At 37.1% G+C, this 12830-nt stretch overlaps 2 protein-coding genes across 2 annotated transcripts; both read left to right on the top strand.

Moving 5' to 3' along the window:
- The first annotated feature begins 221 nt into the window (after window positions 1–221).
- On the top strand, window positions 222–1614 carry LOC114526105. Its single transcript, XM_028547607.1, has 3 exons — window positions 222–255; window positions 457–575; window positions 1324–1614. The coding sequence occupies exons 1-3, from the start codon at window positions 222–224 to the stop codon at window positions 1612–1614; spliced, it is 444 nt and encodes a 147-aa protein (XP_028403408.1).
- Window positions 1615–7899: 6285 nt separating this feature from the next.
- On the top strand, window positions 7900–9395 carry LOC114526104. Its single transcript, XM_028547606.1, has 4 exons — window positions 7900–8065; window positions 8266–9096; window positions 9239–9300; window positions 9386–9395. Exons 2-4 carry the CDS (start codon window positions 8398–8400, stop codon window positions 9393–9395), a joined length of 771 nt encoding a protein of 256 aa, XP_028403407.1. The 5' UTR covers window positions 7900–8065; window positions 8266–8397.
- Window positions 9396–12830: the final 3435 nt, after the last annotated feature.

Raw genomic sequence — 12830 nt, 5'->3', positions numbered from 1 at the left:
GATAACTACAGTTAGAACAAACAATGATAACTACAGTTAGAACAATGATAACTACAGTAATAAACAATGATAACTATAGTTAGAACAATGATAACTGCAGTTAGAACAATGATAACTACAGTTAGAACAAAGATAACAACAGTTAGAACAATGATAACTACAGTTAGAACAAACAATGATAACTACAGTTAGAACAAACAATGATAACTGCAGTTAGAACAATGATAACTGCAGTTAGAACAAGCACAAATTGCAGTTAGAGCAAGAATGACTACAGTTAGAACAAACGTGACTACAGTTAAAACAATGAAAGGAAATTGAAAGGAACTGCAACAATAGCTGATAACAAGCAATGATTTACACCAATTGCTGCCTTATTAGGTAAGATTTTAACTCGACATTTCAGAACACCAAGAGTGGCTTTACCAATGAGCATTGCACCAAGTTTAACATAAGATCTTCTTTGTAAATACATGCATGATGAAGACAGCAAGTTTGGTCTTCGTGTTACCAACGTACGTAAAGATAAATGGATTGCTTATGGGGATGGAATGCTCAAGAACACAAAGGATGAGGTAAACTCTCAAATGTTCATTTTGTGCTTTGCTAATTGTTTTGAAACCTATTGATTTTAACATGATAAAATATACAGCAAGGTTCCTTAATTATCCTTTTCGCCAAACCACTGTATATTCTTCCTTTGATTGTATATTTCTAATGACAACTTACTACATTGCGCTATTATAATTTAATTCTGTAGCGAAACCAAATGCAATTTTTATTGAGTTCACAAAAATGAATTCAACAGTTTACTGAAATTAACAACTGACAATGTATTTTCGTTAATACGTGATGCATTAGGTGTTGCCATCACCCAGGTCTTGCAGGGGTGCACATTAGGGAGGTGTATTGTGAAATTAGTCCTAAGCGACGGGAGTCCCAAGACATATGTACTACACCAGAACTACACCAGTGTCTTACACATATTTATGCATTTTACATCATTACAGTAGCAAAATAATATACCAAAATTATGTATTCACTTTATAACTAACAAATGTTTTACCTGTTTATTTGCCAAATGACTGAGTTTAGTCGTCCATACTCCATCGACCATACTCCCGGGGGCCAGGGCGGAGCACAAACCAACAGTCAATTTTACTAGTTTAATTGCACTTTACAATTTCCTATAGCATTTTGCAATATTTCATTCATTTGCTATATAATACAAATATATAAATATTTACATTAGTTTTATCTATTTATATACTTGTCGATTACAATGACAAAATCATCCAAAAAAGATTGTTTATGTTTCTTAAGAAAAATTTCGAAATTGCTGTGGAAGCATCACAAGCATCTGTTGACCAAGTAGTCAAAGCGTACAAAAACCCTGATGAGAAAATAGATCCAAGTGCAGTCACTGATCTCTTACCATTTGTGGACGAGAGTGAGAAAAACAACACCCCATTGTTTCAAGTCAAAGATGGTAAACTTCATCGTAGATCAGATATCAATAATCTTCAAGATAAGAAAACTATCACGAATTGGTGGGGATCAACTACGGCTGTGAAACTACATTGGTCGTATTCACCTCACAATTCTGCCATATAATATTTCTGCGACACTTTTATTATGTAACTTGGACAGTGTTATGAGTGTAGTGTGCGACATACTATGCTTTGATTACCGCAATGCATACTGGGGTAGGTATAAAAAGAGGACTGCCCAGTTTTGTATTTTAGTCTTATATTATATTTGTTATACGATACTTGCCTTCGTTTCTTCTTGCTTTGGCACGTTACTACAATGACTATACAAAACGGTACCCTTAGCTAGTGATCTATATGTATAAATAAATTAGCATGCAGTATGGTTAAACTCAGGGGCGTATCGAAGAGGGTGCTGTTTGGGAGTCGCACCTACCTGCAAAGTTCATGCTAACATGCATGAAAGCATATTTAGACTGGGGATCCAAGAATAGTGCAAAGTTATATAGATAATGCTAAGGGGAACGTTTTGACTTATGGCAGTAAAAATATAAAGTACTAGGTTAAACATTACCCTTGATCATACAGGAAATTACTCAAAGTACTCAAATTACGTTAGCTGGTAAATTATAATTTTAGTTGCTCATGCAAAGTATTACAGGGTTCGGCAAAAAAACGCCATGTCTCTTCTCTGCAGAATATCAGGTATCGACTTGGTATCGACATAATATATTCGTGTAAAGATCTATCCATACATAAACAACACAGCGTCGTTTCTTCCTAACCTCTTAGCTCTATTGATGGAATAAACCGTCCAAATTATATTTGTGTTTAATTGAATGCTCGTAATTTATAACATAAGTTATGAATTGCATCGATTCGAGTTACTCGATTTTTGCACCCGGAATGTTTTAAGCAACACTCGTCGCTCCTCGTTTCTTTACATCATGAATATTTATTGTTCAAGGCCAGGTGGCACAACGAGTGACTTACTCGTTTGAATTTTCGCCACTCATCATTTCGTGGTAAAATATCGGGAGTTCTCCTCCACATCTGTGCATGTATGAAATTACGTATGAATGGTATGATTAAATCCTTTATTATATTTAAAAATTTAAATAAAAAGCGTTTCTCTCAATCTGATTGGTTAAAAATAGTCTAATTAATTCGCAAATCGCACTATTTTTGCGCATTAATCACATCATTTATAAGCCAATAACATTGAAGCTCTGCGCCACAAAAACCAATCAGATTTAGTATTTCAGTGTAACTATCCGATCAAATTACAGGGGAAAATGGGACAAAATTTTTATTAATTTAAATTTTTAATGGCCCCGCAAAATTTCTTAAGAAAAATAGATGAAAATTACTCGAACACGAGGAATAATTTGTATCTGTTAAGGTGGAAGTCAAAGCCCTATGTACTGAACAAACTGTTTGTTTACATTTTGAACTTCACTATTTTTTAAAATACGATATGCTGTCTGAATATCCAGTGGCGTAACCAGCCTGACGATTTTGTCCCGCTGTGAAAATTTCCAGTTATTATAATTATTCTTGTCTTTAGAAATTTATTGTTTTCACAGTCAGCTAAAATATTAACATAGTGGGACAAATCGACACTGTGAATATCTAACACTATTTAAGTTCGTTACGCTTCTAAATTAATAAGAAGTAGAGTTTATGTTAAGAAAAAATAAGAAACATGCGAAATTTAGGCAATTTTCACATCAAAGGTCCCTCAATTGTTATGAGCTAAATCTATGCGCAGAACCTCTGGCGCTAAACGGACTTGACTTCCACTTTAAATATCTTCTTTCACTTATATATCACTACTTGTATCCAAATTGTCGTAACCGGCCTGAAAACAGCTCCTACGCGTATTAAACTGCAAAATTACACGACAAATTAAAAGAGCTGATAAAAACTTATTGATCAGCAATACTGACAAAAAATTATATTACGGAGTTTAAGCTTCGCGTTATTCTGGAAAAAGGCAAACAGCAAGGCCTTACTTTCTTTACAGAGTTTCCAATCCTCTCCTTCGAATTCGTCTCATATTTTTTTCTAATCTTATGTTATATGGCTGATGCAGTGAACTCTATATATATGGAAGGCTCGCTCCAGTTCAAAGTGTGAAGCCAAACATAGCGGATCATGAAGGCTGCTTGGGTACCGAACCAGTCCCCCACGATGCATAAAATGCGCGAACCGCGCGTGGAAATTAAAAACACGAATTATAAAATTATGACGAAAAATAAAAAAGCTAACATTTCGGACGTTACAAAGTTTTAAAATTACGAAGTTTTTAAAAATGAATACATACAATTTGTTACAACCTTACATGGCAATATTTTTCTTTCTAGAGAGGTAACTTATGCCGTATATTTGTGTTGTGTTTACAAAACTGACCGAGTTCAACTCCTACACGTTGCCACCATTTTGAAATTTAACAGCTCGTGCGTGGAGGTCTGGTTCGGTACCCAAGCAGCCTTCATGATCCGCCATGTTTGGCTTCACTTTTTGATTACGCAATGTACTAGAGCGAGCCTTCCATATATATAGAGTTCACTGGGCTGATGTCAAAGCAATGATTGCGCCCGGTGCTTTAAGCCACTGTTACGCCAGGGAATTTTCCTTGCACCTTGTGGATCCCCAAAACCTTCTCACTTTGTGCATAATCATCATCATCATCATCATCATCATCATCATCATCATCATCATCATCATCATCATCATCATCATCATCATCATCATCATCATCATCATCATCATATCATCATCATCATCATCATCATCATCATCATCATCATCATCATCATCATCATCATCATCATCATCATCATCATCATCATCATCATCATCATCATCATCATCTATTCTATTCATCCATAGAAATTCTATTTTCTGTACATCTTTGGCGTTTTTAATCCACTGCATGAAGGCTATTATCATATTTTCCGTCATCAATCCTAAGCCCAATATAGCTACCGCTGCAGAAAAGGGTCTTTTTGTGTTGTTTTTTTAATCAAGCCCACTAGACATGTCAAGTTGGGTGACAATATATTATAACGTATTCCTGCAGCAAATGATTCACAAAAGAGGCATATTAATTTTTATTTTATCGAGTAACGTTTCGTCTCATTACGTGCAAGCGACATCTTCAGACTAAATACATGCAGCTAAAAATGTATTATAGAGTACAGGCTGTTAGTGTAAGCTCTAACACCATCGAACGCAAACAGTAATCCCAATTGAGGCGGGGAAAACAGTCCAAAACGCACTCAGAATCGGTAGATAGACTTTTTCCAATGGCAACGACAATAATAGTTTATAAACTCGTATACAATCTGAATATAATATTTTTTAATCCAAAATTGACGATATGCAATTCGTGAACGTGAACGTGGTTCGACTAAATAGAACAAATACATAAATGTAAATTAATATAGCGTAACTCTAGAACCAAACTTTACAATAACTAAATACAAATAAAAAAACGACTGACAGATGTTTTCCCAGTAACTCAGAACTTTACTTTAGCTTGTAGATTTTGCTCTTCGCTTGCGAACCTTTAGCTCCTTACTGCCAGAACACCTCAACTATACTGCCAAGTTTCTGGGCCGGCTGCATGCCTTACCCATGCGTAAATCTAGTTACTTAATTTCCTATGGTACTTGAGATAGACTAACGAACATAACATAGACTAGTAGTTCCAAACCCACAATTAGCCTATATTTGTGAAAAAGGGACTGACATCTCATTTTTCAGTCACAAAGAAGTTGATATTTGATAGTATATATTTCTATTCTCACATATTTGAAAATCCACTGTAAACTCTTTTGGGAAAAAGCTAATAAAACTGACCAGTGGTCAGAACATACATAGTTATGAGCTGATTACCGCCGGTTCGCTTGTGGCTGGTTCAGGGTCGACGTCACTGCTGCAAAAGCCCATGCAGCTTTTAAACATAAGTTTGAACATAAGCAAACCCAAGTTGGCTGCCATTGCACCTAATACGCATTCCGTCACCAATGGTCTCACTGCACCCATATGGGTGTCTTTCCGTATAGGGTCAAAGGCGGCAATCATGATTACCATAATAATGTTCACTACGACAATCACGATGTATGTCCATTTATAGTGTGTTTGCATTCGGTTTTCATCATCCTTAAACAGTGCGGTGAAAAGTGCCTTGGACGGATATAACAAAAACGGGATAAAAGCATATGCGAAAACGATGAACAATAAAACCCCACACACTAACGCACGATTTCAAAATATGATTAAAATCTTCCCTGGAGCCAAAGTAATGTTTTTCGATGTAATTTAGAGTCAGCGCGAGGGCAACAAAATGAGCGGCAAAGGCAATAGCCAAAAACAGCCGCGTAAATGCGTACGCAAAGACAGCAATTACGACGAATCGAGAAATGAAACCAGACAGCTCGTGCAAGAAAGATAAAGCAAAGAATAGCAAGTTATTATACTCGTCTTCCAGTATTTTTCTTTCAAGGCCGATAGTACTCGAAGTCAAGCCAAGAAGGGAAAACACGGTGGACAGTATGGTATACTATGGGAATTCCCATTTAAGTAACATGATGTAAACCTGAAAGCACCATTGTGGAGCGGACTCATACATTGCCTCCATATAACGTGCTATAACGAGAGTATCTCCAATATCACGAACTTCGTATAGTTTTTTTGCATAGCAAGGCGCCAAAACGCTGATGACAAGAGGAATGACAGTAAAAACTAGTGTCCAAGCAAACCACCCTTGATCACCATTCTCGCGATGTTTAATAGCCACGTAAATATCTGTGCCCAGATCAGCTGCAAACATAACGAAGCTTACGATATACATTATCTTCCCCATGATCTTAAGATGAGCTGTAAAACGAAAATGTAAAGTTGTATATAGAGTGCCTCAAAAAACCCATAAACAATTGCGGTCACGCCTGACAAAAAGAACAGTAATGGCATTCATCCTTCGTTACATGATCAATCTTTTATCGCTCGATAGTAAAAACTAATAACCGTACTAGTATACTGTATCAAATGACACAGATTGCCGTGGTCTGCATTGGATATGCAAAGGCTGCCATATGACCCAAATGGAGCAATATGATGCTTTTTGTATGATTAATTATGCATGAACTTCACAAATATATACAAATGAACACAACGCTGACGTACAAGCTGAATGAAACGACTTTTTACTCTACTATATTTCAATTTTTCTTTTTTAATGAGAAAATACAAGAATCTACCACACGATTTGGGCCTATGGCGCTTAGCAACTGCTCAAACGGTTAAACCAAACTCTCCGATACAGCGTTGATTTTCCCCAAGGGTAGCCCAACAGTCTTGTAAGACAGCTAAATCATCCACAGCGAGTGCGGATTGAACCGTTTCGCAAATACAAGAAGTTACAGACATACCGAATCTTTCATAGAAATCTTCGACAAAGCTCCAATGATTTCAGAAGGACAGCGCAGCATGCCAGCATATCGTACGCGTCAAATACTAGTATAAATAGTTCATCCTTGGACCTAAAGTCCAAAGGTAGCGATACAGGTTGTGGAGAGCAAGTTTAGAATCGTATTGGCTATTTCTAAAACCAGGAACGGGGAATCGGGGAACGGAACGGGGAACGGAACGGGGAACGGAACGGGGAACGCGAAAACCCGGAATACTAAAAGCCGGAATACTAAAACCCGGAATACTAAAACCCGGAATACTAAAAGCCGGAATCTCTAAAACCCGGAATACTAAAAGCCGGAATCTCTAAAACCCGGAATACTAAAAGCCGGAATCTCTAAAACCAGGAATACTAAAAGCCGGAATCTCTAAAACCAGGAATACTAAAAGCCGGAATCTCTAAAACCGGGAATACTAAAAGCCGGAATCTCTAAAACCAGGAATACTAAAAGCCGGAATCTCTAAAACCAGGAATCTCTAAAACCCGGAATACTAAAAGCCGGAATACTAAAACATATGGTTAAGTAAATTACCAATAACAATCATGAGTGCAACGCGGTGTAAATTGTAAAACTAGCTATAGTTATATTTGAGTACAATTACAAAAGTAAATATTGAAAATGCTGGCATCTTTGTAAATGCTGGCAACGCTATTCGTCTCGGTTTTTATTCAGCGATATTCACTTCGCCTTCGAATTCGGCGAATAATTGTTAAATGTTTACTGTTATATTTGTTATTTTATGTTATTAATATTGACCGCTGATAAGATTGCGGGCACTAGAAAAAACAAGCCTCGTGGTCTCTGCTTCGTGCTCATCGAATTCGAACGCGTATTTGGGTTATATGCAAATGTTTTTTAAGCATTTCCATATAAATGAGTGCTAAGTTACCTATTTTAAAAGTTGGAACCCCAGCCGCAGACATTGTTATACCTGGTGTAAAACAATTTATATGGACAGACGCGCAAGAGAAGTGCAAAATTGGTGAAGGAAGTTTTGGTGATGTATATTCAGCTAAATTTAAGGGCAGACTCGTTGTATTAAAGAAATTAAAATGCCAGAAAAAACAACGAGACAAACTATTATTTACCAAAGAGGTACGCATTCTCAGTGAATTGCAATGTAAGCACATTGTTAAAGTTGAGGGCTTTTGCTCGAGTCCCATAGCAGTAATGCTAGAGTACGCCTGTTTTGACTTTCAACCGTTGGGAATTAATGGTGATCGTGTCACTTGTTTGATGGAATACCTCGATTTTGTGTGCAGTGGAAACTTTGTGAGCAATTGTTTTTTCTTCAGCCAAAGATTGCACAAGATATTATCACAGCGATTGCCTACCTTCACAAGCGAAACATCGCCCACAGAGACATTAAGGCTGCAAATATTCTGGTTTCCAACACTCACTATTCTCAATTGACAGATCCTGACGAAATGGAAAAGGCCTGGTCAAAAGAGAATATAATTTGCAAACTGGCTGACTTTGGGGAAAGCCGTTCAATTATGAATCAAACTGCTACACTTAATCACACCAGAACTAAAAATCTTGAAAGGGGAACACTTGTTTATAATGCACCAGAGGCATTGCTAATCTCTGACCAAACTATTTCTTTTTCCTTAGAAGAACTGAAACAGTCTGACATTTGGTCTCTTGGTATGGTGTTGTTTCTTTTAGTTAATCCTGATGTTGAATACCCATATTCCCAAGAGATAGAAGAATGTGGTTTCGAAAGCTTTTCAGAAGTAAAGGATGAACTTCGAAAGCTAATGGAGCAAAAAAAGAAACCAAGACACTCTGTAGAATATGATTCCCTTCGTCTAACCCAGTGGTCAAAGATTAGCAAAGCTTTTGAAGCTTGTTCATCTTTTATACCAAGTGAAAGAGTTTCTGCTGAAGAAGCATTAACCATTGTGTGCCCAGATTGTGAGTCTAGTGGGGAGGCATTGGCAGTTATCCCTGCACCTGAGTGTTTAATTAATGTTAACAAGGACCCAAGTTCCAGTAAACATGGCAGCACCATCTCAGCACCTGAGTGTTTAATTGATGTGAACAAGGACCCAAGTTCCAGTAAACATGACAGCACCATCTCAGCACCTGAGTGTTTAATTGATGTTGACAAAGATCTTAAAGAGGTAAATATGATGTATTTAATATGATTTAATTTTCTAGCTTATAATAGGTGCCAAACTTATATGATGTGCACCACCTTAATGTTGCCCAAGGTAAAATATAAATCTCTTTAGGATTAATTACTACTTACTGATTTTATTTCAGATGGAATCCATCGATGTTGCTGAGAATAGAGATGGTATCACAGAAGATGTACATTCTTCAAGGTATAAATACATTTCGTCTCCTACTATAACCACTGCACAAATTGTGAGTGTTTGTCATATGTTTTAATCCTTCATGTCACTTCAGTTGGATATGATGTAGCCACCATGCCATGATCAATTATTGACTGTACCTTAATATCAAAAACAACCCTAGCCTCTTGCATGGAGTTGTCAAATATCACCTGAACCTGTTTGTAAAAGCATATATGAAGGGAAAATGTGCTATTTCTTGTTGATTTTATTGAATGTACCCCCTGAAAAAAAATTTAAGACATTGACATAGATAGAAGATAGACAGATATATATCATTAACCATATGTTTTAGTATTCCGGGTTTTAGAGATTCCTGGTTTTAGAGATTCCGGCTTTTAGTATTCCTGGTTTTAGAGATTCCGGCTTTTAGTATTCCTGGTTTTAGAGATTCCGGCTTTTAGTATTCTTGGTTTTAGAGATTCCGGCTTTTAGTATTCCTGGTTTTAGAGATTCCGGCTTTTAGTATTCCTGGTTTTAGAGATTCCGGCTTTTAGTATTCCTGGTTTTAGAGATTCCGGCTTTTAGTATTCCTGGTTTTAGAGATTCCGGCTTTTAGTATTCCTGGTTTTAGAGATTCCGGCTTTTAGTATTCCGGGTTTTAGAGATTCCGGCTTTTAGTATTCCGGGTTTTCGTGTTCCCCGTTCCGTTCCCCGTTCCGTTCCCCGATTCCCCGTTCCTGGTTTTAGAAATAGCCGAATCGTATTGATGAAGTTTCCGTTGAAGCACAGTATGCAGCATCACACATTCCTGAGTGTTTTTCTGGCTTCAAACAACATCTGTCCTTAAAACAATGCTTAACCCATGAACATATTGATCGTTTTTACTGACTTTGACGGTCACGCATTAATCGAATGCTTCGTATGGAGAAAATACGTCTCTATTTATGCTAACATCAACTTATATAATTTATTGCGGTGCGCAAATCGCGTGTTTGTCATATGATATATAGGAATAACACTGCCGCATATTATCCACCGGCATGCGTTGCGTGATCATTATTTGCATATTATTGTGAACTTGCAATTGAACACAAAATAAGCGGAATCTAACAACAAAAATATAAACAAGAGCCATACAAAAACGTACACAACTCTGAAACATGTCAAATACCTGTCTGCGCAATTGCGCTAAGCGCTAGCGCAAGTGCCTGACCGCGGCCTAAATTTGACGGAAGGCCTTAAAATCGCAATCAAAATGAAAATGGGTATCTAAGCGACTTGTTATTACACTTTCTGTCCTTCATTTGTACCATTTCTTGAAGCTATGAACTGAAATTTTAATCTGAATTTTGAAGTTCTAGTGTTGATGTGTCAGAAAGAAAATATTTGACAAAAACTGCCCAAGTACGGCTCCCAGAGCAGTAATTGTCAATTTTTGAAAAAGTAATGCGTTAAATCTATAGATTTCCAAATTCATTTTATTTCTTTTTATCATTTCTATTTTCTTTTGTGGCGGACTGAGTGGGGTGCAGGAAAACCTTCGTTGTGGCTGAATTATTAGGGAGCTTTAGCAGTGACTACGAGTACGAGATTCGTCATTCTCGCGCGTTGTTTGCTTACGCCATCAGTCAAAACTCGTAGTCGCCAAGCTTTTGAGTACGAGTTTTTTGATAAATTTCGTACTCGAAAACCCAACGACTACGAGTTTTGACTGATAGCGTAAGCAAACAACGCGCGAGGATGACGAATATCGTACTCGTAGTCACTGCTAAAGCTCCCTATTACACTATACCCCTTCCTTACTATTTATCTATGGTAGAGAGGCCTGACTTGCAAATAAAACAAAAAACATTGTAGTATATTTTCACTCCTGCATGGCTGCATGTGCATCGGGAATTTGCCACGTGAAACCACATTACAGATGGCCTCTGAGTATCGGAGGAAATTTGAGAAAACTGACCGCCATGTAGAGAGGAGGTTAAGATCGACTTCCGCTACGAATACCAATTCCGAAATATATGACGTGTGGTCGGATTATGAAGACTTTTCAATAGAATGATATCAGCTGTGTTCGTATTTTAACTAACACTCAAAATAACCGGCCTCCAGGTTATAGAAATAACTATATAAGTTTATCTCAAAAGCTTTAAAGCAACGCGTACTAGCTAATTTACCTGCTGTGTTCGTACGTTTACTTACGCCGAATCAGGGTATGGCTAGCTATGTTTACATGACAAAAGCCCCGTTTACATTACACTCAATTTATCGGCACGGTACGGCTAAAATTGGTACCCGTACCTAATTTTATTAGTGTTCAGGATACCAAAACAAAGGCCGAGCAAATATGAAATGGTACGGGTACCCATTTTAGTCGTGCCCTGCCAATAAATACAGTTATTATTATTATTATACATAAAACATACTCCCAATAGGGCTTTTCAGTATGTACTAACAAGGCTAAAAATAGGTATATTTCTATCTACAATTACGTTATTGACTATGCTATGTTTATAAAATATGTTTACAATTAAGAGAAATCCTAGTTATATAGTTATACTAAGATTTTAATACTTTAACTAAGATAGGTTTCCGTTAACGTTATTTGTTAACATATTTTTCTTTAAGTGCTTCTTAAATGTTTTAAAAGGTAGTTTTTTAAAATCTTTATCTAAAATGTTCCAGATTTTTATTGCTCTATAGCAAAAACTTCTTTGACCTGATGTTGTTTTGCATGGGGGAATGTCAAGGTCGTCTTTATTCCGGGTGTTCTTGTTGTGAACTGCATTTCGTTTTAAAAACTGGTCACATAAGTACGGCGGTGCAAGTTCGTTCATGCATTTATAAGCCATTAGTGTATCTCTGTACTGTAAATGTTCCTTGACTGGGAGCCAACCGATCGCCTGTAGTACTGGTGTTATGTGGTCGTATTTCCTTGTATTTGTTATGATCCTACAAGCAAAATTTTGTACTTTTTCGAGTTTTTTTATGTTTGTTGCCGATGTATTCGACCACACCGTAGAGCAGTAATACAATCTGCTCATCACTAGGGCATTGACAATCGTGTGGAGGGTTTCGCTATCGAAGCTGTCCTTTACTTTATTTATTTGGTACAGTTTTGCCATTGAAGATGATATGACGTGTCGTATATGATGATCATAACTTAAATAACTGTCCATGAATAGCCCTAGGTCTTTGGCGTAAGAGGAAGGTGTGATCTCTTTTCCTAGGAACGAGATAACCAGTCCTTCAGTAAGGTTTCCGATTAACTGTCGAGTGCCTAAATACAGTGTAGTGTAAACGGGGCTAAAATCTTCACGCAACCCTTCAGTCTTGCCAAACAAAGCATTAACGGTTAAATGATATAACTGCAGAACTGCTGCTGGAAATGACGATTATACGGCAATTATAGTTCACTATACGTACCTGGTAAATGTTAAGTCTCATTCACTGACATGTAAGCGTTGTAAGCTGTACAGCACAAAGTATCTCACGCAGTCACGCTCAAACTGGGAGAGCATATAAACAAATATAAAGCATGCTCGTTCGTTTCCGAGACT

Source organism: Dendronephthya gigantea, unplaced genomic scaffold (genome assembly GCF_004324835.1).
Source record: "Dendronephthya gigantea isolate DGI-Jeju-01 unplaced genomic scaffold, DenGig_1.0 000037F, whole genome shotgun sequence".
Classification (NCBI taxonomy): Eukaryota; Metazoa; Cnidaria; class Anthozoa; order Malacalcyonacea; family Nephtheidae; genus Dendronephthya; species Dendronephthya gigantea.
The sequence above is the reverse complement of the archived record's forward strand: the minus strand, read 5'-3'. Positions and strand labels throughout refer to the sequence as shown.